The sequence below is a fragment of the Loxodonta africana genome, chromosome 14 (genome assembly GCF_030014295.1).
Source record: "Loxodonta africana isolate mLoxAfr1 chromosome 14, mLoxAfr1.hap2, whole genome shotgun sequence".
Taxonomy (NCBI): Eukaryota; Metazoa; Chordata; class Mammalia; order Proboscidea; family Elephantidae; genus Loxodonta; species Loxodonta africana.
In genome coordinates, this window is record NC_087355.1 from 4,260,475 (window position 1) to 4,274,159 (window position 13,685).

The 13,685-nt window shown below is 40.2% G+C and overlaps 1 protein-coding gene across 6 annotated transcripts in view; it reads left to right on the plus strand.

The window, feature by feature from the left end:
* PRKDC (protein kinase, DNA-activated, catalytic subunit) overlaps positions 1-13,685 on the plus strand; it is a 322,104-nt gene that overhangs the window by 89,187 nt on the left and 219,232 nt on the right. For all 6 annotated transcript variants that reach the window (XM_064267698.1, XM_064267697.1, XM_003408313.4 and 3 more), the window contains one exon: positions 10,690-10,944. In XM_064267698.1, the coding sequence (XP_064123768.1) occupies positions 10,690-10,944 (255 nt within the window). The remainder of the gene's footprint in view (positions 1-10,689; positions 10,945-13,685) is intronic.

Genomic DNA, 13,685 nt, shown 5'->3' on the forward strand with positions numbered 1-13,685 from the left:
AAGGCTTTAAGGTCTTTGGTGTCAGTGCGCTGAAAATCCACAAGAATGGGCCATTTCTTTGCAGAGGATTATATGGAGCCCTACTTTTTAGAACAAAAGGAAAAAAATTACTTCATGTAATCCTTCTAAAACCAAACTAAACCCACTGCTGTGCAGTTGATTTCAACTTGTAGCAACCCTATAGGACAGAGTAGAGCTGCCCTTAGGGTTTCCAAGGCTGTAAATCTTTACGGAAGCAGACTGCCACATTATCTTCCAAGGAGTGGGTGGTGGGTTCCAACCACCCACCTTTTGGTTAGCAGCCGAGTGCCAGCTGAGTGCTTTAGCCACCATGCTACCAGGGCTTTGGTCCTTCTAAAACAAGCATAGAGTACGTATTTGTATGTGCTATACTATAAATTTATAACCCAAACCAAACCCACTGCTGTCGGGTCTTATAGGGCAGAGTAGAACTGCCTCATAGAGTTTCCAAGGAGTGCCTGGTGGCTTTGAACTGTTGACCTCTTGGTTAGCAGCCATAATGCTTAACCACTATGCCACCAGGGTTTCCCATAAATTTATATATATGATATAAATATATTTGTATTTTTAGTGTACAGAATTAAAAGAACACTGTTAGTATTTTGGAAACCCTGGTGGCGTAGTGGTTAAATGCTACAGCTGCTAACCAAAGGGTCAGCAGTTCAGATCCACCAGCTGCCCTTAGAAGCTCCATGGGGCAGTTCTACTCTGTCCTATAGGGTCGCTATGAGTCGGAATCGACTCAATGGCACTGGGTTTGGTTTTGGTTTTTGGCTGGTATTTTATATTTGCTTACTGCTTCTTAGTTAACAAATTGTTTTTCCTCTGTGAAGTCGTTTTATTTTCATAACACCCGGTAAAGTCGCTAAAGAGCAGTCCCGAGGGGTGTCGGGGGCATACTTTACTCTTCCTAAGAGTAGCTGTGGTCCAGCTGTTACACAGATAGATGGTGCAACTTCTTGGCAGGTCCTACCTCATATTCAGGCCTCTGACCCTCGTCTAGCATACACGTTGGTCTCAGTGTTGTCAAATTGACTGAGCTCAGGGATTTCTACTGCGTTTTCTTTCTTTTCAGTTGCATGTAGGTATCTTATATACTTTGAATTAAATAATAGAGCTTTGCTCTCAGAATTGTTTCTGTAAACAGGTTACAGGATTACAGTAGTAGGTGAACCTTGCCCTTCTCCCAGCACGTCTGCCATATGTGTCAAAGTGCTGAGCCTTCCTCCACTGCCACTTCTCCTGTGTCCTCCCAGCGTGTCCCTACTTCTCTCTTCCTGCAGGAGTTCTTAGGGGGAAGTGTGAGCATTGCTTTACCAGATGCTTTTCTCCTGAAGTGGGACAAGGAGGTGTGGGGCATGAGCGTAGACCATGAGAGGTGGTGGAGGGGCACAGGGTCCCCGAAGGCCTAGAGCACAGGATTCGTGGAGGGGTGTGGGGTCCCTGAGTGCCCAGACCACAGGACGTGGTGGAGAGGTATGGGGTCCCTGAGTGCCCAGACCACAAGATGTGGTGGAGGAGTGCAGGTGCCCATGAACACAGAGACCTTGGGACACAGTAGAGGGCACAGGGTCCCTGAGTGCTCAGACCACAGGACTCGTGGAGGGGCATGGGGTCCCTGAGTACAGACCACAGGACTTGTGGAGGGGCATGGGGTCCCTGAATATGGACCACAGGACATGGTGACAGGTGCAAGCATGTCCCTAAGATGTCAGTCAAGAGCACCTGAAAGTGGGTGTCCACTCGGTGGCTTCTTACGTGGAGCTTCCATGACAGTGAGTGGGTTGGGTCGTGAGACAAGGTACCACCAGAACAGGACATCCTCATCCAAGAACCCTCAAGAAAGGCAGGGCCAGAGGGCCAGCTTTGCCCCCGTCCTTCCTCCTTTCCACCAACCTCCCTGTCCTGGTCTCCCCTAATGGGCATTCTGTGTCCTTTCTTCCCTGATCTGTGTTCCGTGTCCTTTCTTCCCTGATGGGCATTCAGTGTCCTTTCTTCCCTGATCTGTGTTCCATGTCCTTTCTCCCCTGTTGGGCATTCTGTGTCCTTTCTTCCCTGATCTGTGTTCTGTGTCCTTTCTTCCCTGATGGGCGTTCTGTGCCCTTTCTTCCCTGATGGGCATTCTGTGTCCTTTTTTCCATGATGGGCATTTTGGGTCCTTTCTTCCCTGATCTCTGTCCCATGTCCTTTCTTCCCTGATGGGCATTCTGTGTCCTTTTCTTCCCTGATCTGTGTTCTGTGTCCTTTCTTCTCTGATGGGCATTCTGTGTCCGTTCTTCCCTGATCTGTGTCCCGTGTCCTTTCTTCCCTGATGAGCATTCTGTGTCCTTTTTTCCATGATGGGCATTTTGGGTCCTTTATTCCCTGATCTGTATTCTGTGTCGTTTCATCCCTGATCTGTGCTCCGTGTCCTTTCTTTGTTTCTTTTTTTTTTTTTTTTAATTTTTACTGTGCTTTAAGTGAACGTTTACAAGTCAAGTCAATGTCTCCTACAAAAACTCACATACACCTTGCTATATACTCCTAGTTGCTTTCTCTTGAATGAGACAGGGCACTCCCTCCGTCTTCTATTTTGTGTCCAGTAAGCTGACATCTGTCCCCCTGGCCCTTCACATCTCCCCTCCAGAAAGGAGCTGCCCACATAGTCTCATGTGTCTCCTTGAGCCGAGAAGCTCACTCCTCACCAGTATCATTTTCTATCTTATAGTCCAGTCCAATCCCTGTCTGAAGAGTTGGCTTTGGGAATGGTTCCAACCTTGGGCTACCAGAAGGTGTGGGGACCATGATCCCTCCGGGGGTTCCTCCAGACTCAGTCAGACCATTAAGTCCAGTCTTTTTACGAGAATTTGAGGTCTGCATCCCACTGCTATCCTGCTCCTTCAGGGATTCTCTGTTGTGTTCCCTGTCATGGCAGCCATCGGTTGTAACCAGGCACCCTCTAGTTCTTCTGGTCTCAGGTTGATGTAGTCTTTGTTTTATGTGGCCCTTTCTGACTCCTGGGCTCATAATTACCTTGTGTTGTTGGTGTTCTTCATTGTCCTTTGCTCCAGGTGGGATGAGACCAATTGATGCAACTTAAATGACCACTTGCTAGCGTTTAAGACCCCAGATGCCACTCTCCAAAGTGGGATGCAGAATGTTTTCTTAATAGATTTTATTATGCCAGTTGACCTAAATGTCCCCTGAAACCATGGTCCCCAAACCCCCACCCCTGCTACGCTGGCCTTTGAAGCATTCGGTTTATTGAGGAAACCTCTTTGCTTTTGGTTTAGTCCCGTTGTGTTGACCTCTCCTGTAATGTGTGTTGTCTTTCCCTTCACCTAAATTAGTTCTTGTCTGCTATCTAGTTAGTGAATCCCCCTCTCCCTCCTTCCCTCCCTGCCCTCTCTCGTAACCATCGAAGAATATTTTTTTCTGTGTTTGAACTATTTCTTGAGTTCTTGTAGTAGTGGTCTCATACAGGACTTGTCCTTTTGCAGCTGACTAATTTCACTCAGCATAATGCCTTCCAGATTCCTCCATGTTATGAAATGTTTCACAGATTCATCGCTGTTCTTTATCGATGCGTAGTATTCCATTGTGTGAATATGCCATAATTTATCCATTCATCTGTTGATGGGCACCTTGGTTGCTTCCATCTTTTGCTGTTGTAAACAGTGCTGCAGTGAACATGGGTGTGCATATATCTGTTCAAGTAAATGCTCTTATTTCTCTAGGATATATTCCAAGAAGTGGGATTGCTGGATCGTATGGTGTTCTATTTCTGACTTTTTAAGGAAGCGCGGAATCGATTTCCAAAGTAGTTGTACCATTTTACATTCCCATCAGCAGTGTATAAGTCTTGCAGTGTCTCCACAACCTCTCCAACATTTATTATTTTGTGTTTTTTGGATTAATGCCATCTTTGTTGGAGTGAGATAGAATCTCATTGTAGCTTTGATGTGCATTTCTCTAATGGCTAGTGATCACGAGCATTTCCTCGTGTATCTGTTATCTACCTGAATGTCATCTTTAGTGAAATGTCTGTTCATATCCTTTGCCCATTTTATAATTGTGTTGTTTGTCTTTTTGTTGTTGAGTTTTTCAGCAACGTGTAGATTTTAGAGATCAGCTGCTGATTGGAAATGTCATAGCTTTTTCCCAATCTGTAGGTAATCTTTTTACTCTTTTTATGAAGTCTTTGGATGAGCATAGGTGTTTGACTTTTAGGAGCTCCCAGTTATCTAATTTCTCTTCTGGTGTTTGTACATTTCCAGTAATGTTTTGTATACTGTTTATGCCATATATGAGGCCTCCTAGCACTGTCCCTATTTTTTCTTCCATGACCTTTATCGTTTTAGATTTTATATTTAGGTCTTTGGTCCATTTTGAGTTGGCTTTTTGCATGGGGTGAGGTATGGGTCTTGTTTCATTTTTTTGCAGATGGATATCCAGTTATGCCAGCACCATTTGTTAAAGAGACTGTCTTTTCCCCATTTAACAGACTTTGAGCCTTTGTCAGATAGGTGGGCAGATTTATGTCTGGATTCTCAATTTTGTTCCACTGGTCTGTGTATCTGTTGTACCAGTTCCAGGCTGTTTTGACTACTCTGGTGGTATAATATGTTCTAAAATCAGGTAATGTGAGACCTCTGACTTTGTTTTTTTTCAGTAATGCTTTACTTATCTGGGGCCTCTTTCCCTTCCATATGAAGTTGGTGATTTGTTTCTCCATCTCTTTAAAAAATGTCACTGGTATTTGGATCAGGATTGGATTGTATCTGTATATCGCTCTGGGTAGAATAGACATTTTTACAATGTTGAGTCTTCCTATCCACGAGCAAGGTTTGTTTTCTCAGTTATGTAGGTCTGTTTTGGTTTCTTGCAGTAGTGTTTTACAGTTTTCTTTGTGTAGGTCTTTTATGTCTCTGGTTAGATTTATCCCTAAGTATTTTATCTTCTTGGAGCGAGTTGTAAATGGTATTGATTTGGTGATTTCCTCTTTGACGCTCTCTTTGTTGGTGTAGAGGAATCCAACTGATTTATGTGTGTTTGTCTTGTATTCTGATACTCTGCTAAACTCTTCTATTAGTTTCAGTAGTTTTCTTGAAGATTCTTTAGGTTTTCTGTGTATAAGATCATGTCATCTGCAAACAGAGATATTTTTACTTCTTCTTTGCCAATTTAGATGCCCTTTATTTCTTTATCTAGCCTAATAGCTCTGGGTAGGACCTCCAGCACAATGTTGAATAAGAGTGGTGATAAAGGGCATCCTTCTCTGGTTCCCAGTCTCAGGGGGAATGCTTTCAGACTCTCTCTGTTTAGAATGATGTTGGCTCTTGGCTTTGTATTATTATAATTAATAATAATAAATGCCCTTTATTATGCTGAGGGATTTTCTTTCTGTTCCTATTTTGCTGAGAGTTTTTATCATGAATGGGTGTTGGACTTTGTCAAATGCCTTTTCTTCATCAATTGATAAGATCTTGTGGTTCTTGTCTTTTGTTTTACTTATGTAATGGATTACATGAATTGTTTTTCTAATGTTGAAGCATCCCTGCATACCTGGTATGAATCCCGCTTGGTCATGGTGAATTATTTTTTTGATATGTTGTTGAATTCTATTGGCTAGAATTTTGTTCATGATTATTGCATCTAAGTTCATGAGGGATATAGGTCTGTAATTTTCTTTTTTGTGGTGTCTTTATCTGGTTTTCGTATCAGGAATATGGTGGCTTCATAGAATGAGTTTGGGAGTATTCCATCGTTTTCTATGCTCTGAAATACCTTTAGCAGTAGTGGTATTAAGTCTTCTCTGAAAGTTTGGCAGAATTGTCCTGTGAAGCCGTCAGGGCCAAGGCTTTTGTTTGATGGGAGTTTTTTGATTACTTTGTCAGTCTTTTCTTTTGTTATGGGTTTCTTTAGTTGTTCTGCCTCTATCTGTATAGTATAGGTAAGTAGTGTGTTTCTAGAAATTTGTCCATTTCCTCTAGGTTTTCAAAATTGTTAGAGTACGACTTTTCGTAGTGCTGTGTTGTGATTCTTTTAATTTCAGTTGGGTCTGTTGTGATATCGCCCATCTCATTTCTTATTCGGGTCATTTGCTTGTCTCCTGTTTTTCTTTTGCAATCTGGCCAATTCCGCGTCCTTTCTCCCCTGGTCTGTGTTCTGTGTCCTTTGCTCCCTGATGTGTATTCTCTGTCGTTTCTTCCCTGTTGTGTGTTCTGTGTCCTTTCTTCCCTGGTATATTTTTTGTGTCCTTTCTTCCCATGCTCTCTCCCTCTTTCATTCTTAGTGTGGAATTTAAATACCTTATTCTTTTCATTCATTGTTATAGTTTCATTTTCTCTTTTCTTAATGAAGAGATTGCAGTGTTTCATGTTTCTTTCTAAAACAAACCCTTAAATCAGGATATTAATATTATTTTTTGCCTGTGTAGTTTGTGATAGGTGTATTTGGACATAGCAGAAAACCTTTTAATACTTCAGAAATACGTGACTCTTTGGATTATTTTTTACCTTCACTGCTGTCAGAGTGATTTGACCTCTTACAGAACCACTGGTTTCTTACTGACATGTTTTTTTTTCTTTCATTTACAAGAAGTTTAATATCTAAGATAAAAAAATATCTTTTTAAAAGCAGGTTGTTTGGCTTTTATATTAACAAATGCTGTACTTGCTGTGTGATAAACACTATTCTCAGCACTTTTTCAGGCATTAACTGCTGCATTTCATTTAATCTTTGTCGCAATCCAGGAGGGAGACACTGTTGTTCTAATCTTCCATCAGGAAGCTGAGACATAGAGGCCGGGTCCTAGGCTGGGTGGTGGCATGACCAGGGTAGGAACCCAAGGATCACAGCAGTCTTGTGACTAGAAAAGGAATCATAGTTTTTAAGAAAAAAGGCGGGGAAAGGACATTAAGTTTAAGATAGCTATTCCAAAGGGTGTGTTTGATAAAGCTGAAGCAAGTGGCTTTTGGTGGAAGTATCTTCTTGGCAGTGGTTATAGTCACATTAGTTACGAGAGTGCTGTGAAAAAGAATCATCCAAGTCATTTGGCAGTTTTACTGCTCTGATAGGTAGTTTATGTGGGACTGTTCTGGAAAAGCATTAGAAATATTTTGGTACCTCCAGTTTTTTTCACATTTGTTTTTTTAGCGTAATAAAAATTTTAATTTATTGTTTACTATTGAGGGATGGTATTTAAAAAATTTTGTTGTGGTAAAACATATAAAAAAAATTGCCATTGGAACCATTTTTCAGTGTACAGTTCAGTGACATTAATTACATTCACTATCTCGTACAGCCATTACCAGTGTCAATTTCCAAAACATTTTCATCACCCCAAACCCGTTAAGCGGTGACTTCCACTTTCTTCCTTCCTCTCACCCTTGGTAGCCACTAATATACTTCTGTTTCGATGCCTTTGCCGGTTCTAATTATTTCATATACGTGGGGCCATAAAACATTTGTCCCTTTGTGTCAGACTTATTCCACTCAGCATGTTTTCAAGGCTCATCTGTGTTGTTGCATGTATCAGGACTTTTTTTTTCATGATTTATTTGTTATTGTTGTTGAGAGTATGCACAGCAGAACGTACACCAGTTCAACAAGAACTTAATTTGTCTTTATGGAGGAATAATATTCCATTGTATGGATATACAGTATCACATTTCGTTTATCCATTCATTTTTTGATAGGCACTTGGATTGTTCTACTTTTAAGCTATTGTAAATAAAGCTACAGTGAACTTTGGTGTACAAGTTTCTGCTTGAGCTCCTGCTTTCAGCTTTTTTGGATAGGTACCTAGCAGTGGAATTGCTGGAATATAACGGTAATTCTATCTTTAACATTTTGAGGAACTACCAGACTGTTTTCCACAGTGGCTGCACCATTTGATATTCCCGCCAGCAATGCACAAGGCTTCCAATTTCCCTACATCTTTGGCAACACCTAATTTCTGTTTTTTAATAATAGTCATTGTAGTTGATGTGACATGGCATTTCACTGTAGTTTCAATTTGCATTCCCGTAGTGGCTCATACTGCCACCCATCTGTCAGTTTGTTGTCCTGCAGTGGCTTACGTGTTGCTGTAATGCTGGAAGTTATGCCACTGTTATTTCAAATACCAGTAGGGTCACCCATGGTGGACAGGTTTCAGCAAAGCTTCTAGACTAAGAAAGACTAGGAAGAAAGGCCTGGTGATCTGTTCCTGAAAATTAGCCAATAAAAACCCTTTGGTTCACAACAGAATATAGTCTGATGTAGTGCTAGAAATGAGCCCTCTAGGATGGAAGGCATTCAAAATACAACAATAGACTCGAGCATACCAATGATGGTGAAGATGGCACAGGACTGGGCAACTTTTTGTTCTGTTACACATAAGGTTGCCATGATTTGGAGCTGACTTGATGGCAGCAAACAATAGCAACAACAGTGACTAATGACGCTGAGCATCTTGTCATTTGCTTATTGGCCATTTGTTAACTTCTTTGGTGAAATGTCTGTTCAAGTCCATTGCCCATTTTTTTAAAACTGGGATCTTTGTCTTTTTGTTGTTGAGTTGTCAGAGCTCTTTATATATTCTCAAAACTAGATTCTTATCAGGTATATAATTTGCAAATATTTTCTCTCGTTCTGTGGGTTGTCTTTTCAATTTCTTGTTAGTATCCTTTGATGGACGAAAGTTTTTCATTTTAATGAAGCCCAGTTTACCTATTTTTGTTGTTGTTCTCATGCTTTTTGTGTCATATCTAAGAATCCACTGCCAAATCCATGGTCATGAAGACTTACCCCTTGCTTTCGTCTAAGAGTTTTATGATTTAAGCCCTTATATTTAGGTCTTTGACCCATTTTGAGTTCATTTATTTTTCTGGTATGAAGTTGGAGTCCAGCTTAATTTTTTTTTAATGTGTAGAAACCCAGTCATCCTATCATGAGGAATGCTGTTCTTGATTAGGCACAGTGATTAGATTAAAGAGATTTAATTATAGGAAAAATATTTATAGTATATATTTAAAAACTTCTATTTATTCTGTTGTTGTTGAGAATATACACAGCAAAACATATACCAGTTTGTTTCTACATGTACAATTTAGTGACATTGATTGCATTCTTTGAATTGTGCAACCACTCTTACTCTCATTTTCTGAGTCGTTCCTCCCCCATTAACATAAACTCACTGCCGCCTAAGCTTCCCATCTAATCTTTCAAGTTGCTCTTGTCAATTTGATCCCGTATAGATAGATCTTAAAAGAGCACAGTGCTCAAGGCAGACAGTCTTTATTACTTAAGCTAAACTATTGTTTGGCTTTAAGAAGACTTCAAGGGATACTTTTGGTTTAAGGTTTAAAGATTATCTCAGAGCAGTAGTTTCAGGGGTTCATCCAGCCTCTATGTCTCCAGAATGTCTAGGTTCCATGACAATATGAAATTCTGTTCTTGCATGGTCCCCCTTTTGATCAGAATTCTTCTGTAGTCTTCGGTCAAAATGTTCAGCTTATGGTAGCTGGGCACCATCCATTTCTTCTGGTCTCATGGCAAAGGGGGCAGTTGTTCATGGAGGGAATTAGCCACGCATTCCACGTCCTCCTCCTCTTCCTGACTCTCCTCCTTCCTCTGTTGTTCCAGGGTAATAGAGCCCAATCATTGTGCTTGGATGGGTGCTTACAAGCTTTTAGGACTCCAGGTACAATGCAGTGAACTAGAAGGTAGAACAGGGGCACTAAACAAGTTTTTAGAACAATTAAGGGGGATTTTCTGTGAAACTATGACCTTAAACCTCCAAACCAAGGAACCAAACCCCATGAGGTGTTTGGTTGTACTTAACAGCCTCAGCAGATTCTCTTTTTTATTGTTGTTTTAAGTATATCTATCACAGAACTGTTGCCAGTTTGACTTTTTGCAGGTGTACAGCTTATTGATAGCAGTTACAGCAATCAGGTGTGCAACCCAATCTTTTATCAGTGCAGTTTTTCCATCACCGTTAAGTACCTCCACTTCCCCATCTCTCCTGCCCCTGGTAACCACTAATAAACTATGGTATCTATACATTTGCCTTTTGTTGTCTTTTTATGTAAGTGAGGTCATAAAGTATTTGCCCTTTTGTGATTGGCTTATTTCACTCAGCATAATGGCTTTAAGCTCCATCCATACTGTAGCATGTATTAAGACTTTATTTCTCCTCCTGACTGAGTAGTATTCCATTGTATGTACGTATGTACAACATTTTGTTTTTCCATTCATCTGTTGATGGGCCTTTAGGTTGTTTCCACCTTTTAACTGTTGTGAATACTGTTGCCGTGACCATTTGGTGTACAAGTCTCTGAGTCTCTGCCTTCACATCTTTTGAGTATATACTGAGGAGTGGAGTTGCTGGGTCATATGGTAGTTCTATATTTAGTTTTTTGAGGCACTGTCTCACTGTTTTATATAATGGCTATAGCATTTTCAATTTCTGCCAACAAGGATAAGGTTCCAATTTCCCCACATATATATTATTTTCTGTTTTTTTTTTTTTTTATCTTAATCATTCTAGTGGGAGTGAAATGGTATCTCACTGTGGTTTTGATTTGCATCTCTCTGATGGCTACTGACATTGAGTATCTTTTCATGTGTTTGGTGGCCATTTGAATGTCCTCTTTGGTGAAATGTTATACGTGTATTTTAATCTTTTTTTTTTTTTTTCAGGCAGCAAATCACCTTCTGTGTGGCTAAATGATATTATCAAGGAAGAAGGTATTTATTTTCTTATACAGCAGTTTGAAGGGGGAGGAAGCAGTTGTGACCAGCCTGCTGGCATCCTTGCTCAGCCCACCCTCAGCCATCTGCCAGGGCCGTTTAGTCTTCGTGCGACCCTGCGGTGGATGGACATGCTTCTGGCAGCACTGGAGTGCTACAACACGTTTATCGGAGAGAAGACCGTTGGGGCACTTGAGGTCCTGGGTAGGTACAACGTAGACCCTGAGGGGGTGTTTTCCAGTTCTGCCGGAAGTCGCTCTGGGGAAGCAACCTTTGATTAGACGGCTTGCTTTTAGCCTCACCTCGCAATAGCAGTAGTCAGAGCCGATCCCCCTGTTTAATGCTGCGTGAGGTGCTTTCCCCTCACCTGCATTGAACCTCACAATGAGGAGTGTGAGTGGAAGACAGAACCAAGACCACGTGGACCTGCCCAGAGCCTGCACTTGTCTTGCCCTGTCTGCAGGTTCCAGGTGACCCCGCATGGAATACCCTTTTGAGGTTTTGGTTTGCTACGTTAAAGGAGTTCTTTTGGACGTGAGGCTCTCTGATCTTGTTCTGTGTCTCTGTTAGAGTGTCTTTATGTTTCTTACATTTCCATATTCCTTAGCCTGTTACAGCCGTAGGTGGTAATGGTGGCGTTTGCAGAGGGCAGAATGCAGGGCTTTGTGCTCTCCTTAGCCTGTGCTGGGAGGGAGACTGGCAGGCCGCTTCCTCTTAGTGAAGGTGGGCAAGTGTCCTTCCAAGGCCAGTGCCATCTGCTTTGGGATTTCTTTGACCAGGGATATCTCAGCCTTCTGGGATTTCCCTGCATCCTCTCTCTCACAGAGTCAGAACATGTTCTATTATTTAAGATGGTTTTTAATTTAGGCAGAGTGCCCACTGTAGTGCTTTGTGGCAGTGGTTTACTAATTAATTCTGTCAGAGATTAAGTTCTCATAATCGGAATTTGGGATAAAGGGACCAGGGTCTTTTATCTTTAGCTGGAGGATCGTAGAAGCCGGGCATGTGGGGTATATAATGTGAGTGCATATGCGTGCATATGTCGATGTGCTTGAGTACCTGTATGCGTGTGTGTGTGTGTGTGTGCACGTGTGTGCATGCATGCTAGGGTTCAGGAAAACATTTCATATAGCTCTGAAAACCTTCACTCTTTAGCATGAGATTCTGCTCGGAAGGTTAGGTCGAAATTGTGAAACTTTTGACAATATTAGTTGTTTGGGTACAAATAGTACGTTATTTCTAAGGGATGTTTTACACTCTTATTTTGAAAATTTAAACAAGGAAGTAAAACATGCAAAACCTTCTCCCTTAATTCCATTTCTTAGTTGTAAACACTAATAACAGTTTAGTGTTTACTGTTCAAAACTTCTTCTATGCATATAAAATTAGTACATAAATGTTTTCTTAGTTTTTATTTTTTACTTAATGAGATCGTTCCATATGCTTTAATGTAATTTGCTTTAAAAAAAAAAACTTACAGTATTGGAGGTCTTTCTGTGTTAGTATAGATACACTGATTTAATTTAAATGACCACGGATACAGTTAAGTGGTCTTCAGACTGCTTTGCTCATTTACCCTGTCTGGGCAATGGGACAGGAAAAACAGTCTGCCTTCTTTCACACCTTAAAGTTTACAAATAAAATTCCATCACAGATTTAAATAATTGAAAAAGTTTTAATTTCTGGCATCTTATAAACATTGACAAATATTTTATGATAAAACTATTAACATTACTTGAAAAAATTGCAGCATATCCAGGGAACCTAGATAATGTGGCAGTTTTATATCCAGTATCATCAGCTTTAAAAATACGCAAGCATTTCTTGTTTAATAGTTGGAAATTTTGCAAAGGTCTTTGAATTATTATTCCTATTCCATTCATCCCACGTTATTTTATCCTAAAGTATTATGGTTTTATGCTTAAGCCTTTTCTTTACTTATAACCCTACATCTTTGCAACAAAAGGATCTGCTTGTTTAAAGATTTCTTCTGTATTAAGTTATCAATACATTTGTTGTTAGGGCAAATTACATTTTTTATCATCAAAACAACATAAATATAATATAAATTTTGATAATTAGTACATACAAAAAGTGAAATTATATGGCTGAAATTTTATTTCTGTATTTGTATAGATTTTCATACTAAAAACTTGTTCACATAAATAAGTGCCATATTTTATTAATTCTCAAATTTTAGCACATTTTCCACATTTAACATCTTTGTGGTTAGGCTGGAAACCCTGGTGGCATAGTGGTTAAGAGGTACAGCTGCTAAACAAAAGGTCAGCAGTTCGAATCTACCAGGTGCTCCTTGGAAACCCTATGGGGCAGTTCTACCCTATCCTGTAGGGTTGCTGTGAGTTGGAATTGACTTGGCAGCAGTGGGGTTGGGTGGTTGGGCTGTATCTTACAGTCCAATGGTATATTGGACTCAAGGATATTTGGTATTTGAAAACTGAATTCTTAATAACGTTGTCTTTGAATTCTTTGACTATCTTCAGAATTGTATGCTAAAAATATATATAGTGATCTGTCATCAAAATTATTTTTAATAATGTCAGCTGACAATTTGATTATCTCTCCGTAAATTTTGTTGAGATCAAAGGATTAGAAGCCATCAGATTTATAAAAAGATTTCTTATTCAGTCATTAGTTTATTTGCTCTTTCAACATATATACTAGTATTTTTTTTTATTGTGTTGTAGGTGAAAGTTCACAGTGCGAATTAGTTTTTCATTCAAAAATTTTATACCCAAATTGTTTTGTGACATTGGTTGCAATCCCTGCAATGTGTCAGCACTCTCCATCTTTTCCTTTTCTACCCCAGGTTCTCCATGTCCATTTGCCCATTTTCCTGTGCCTTCCTGCCTTCTTGCTTTTGGGCAGGTGTTGCCCATTTGGTCTCCTATGCTTGATTGAACTAAGAGGCATGTTCCTCATGT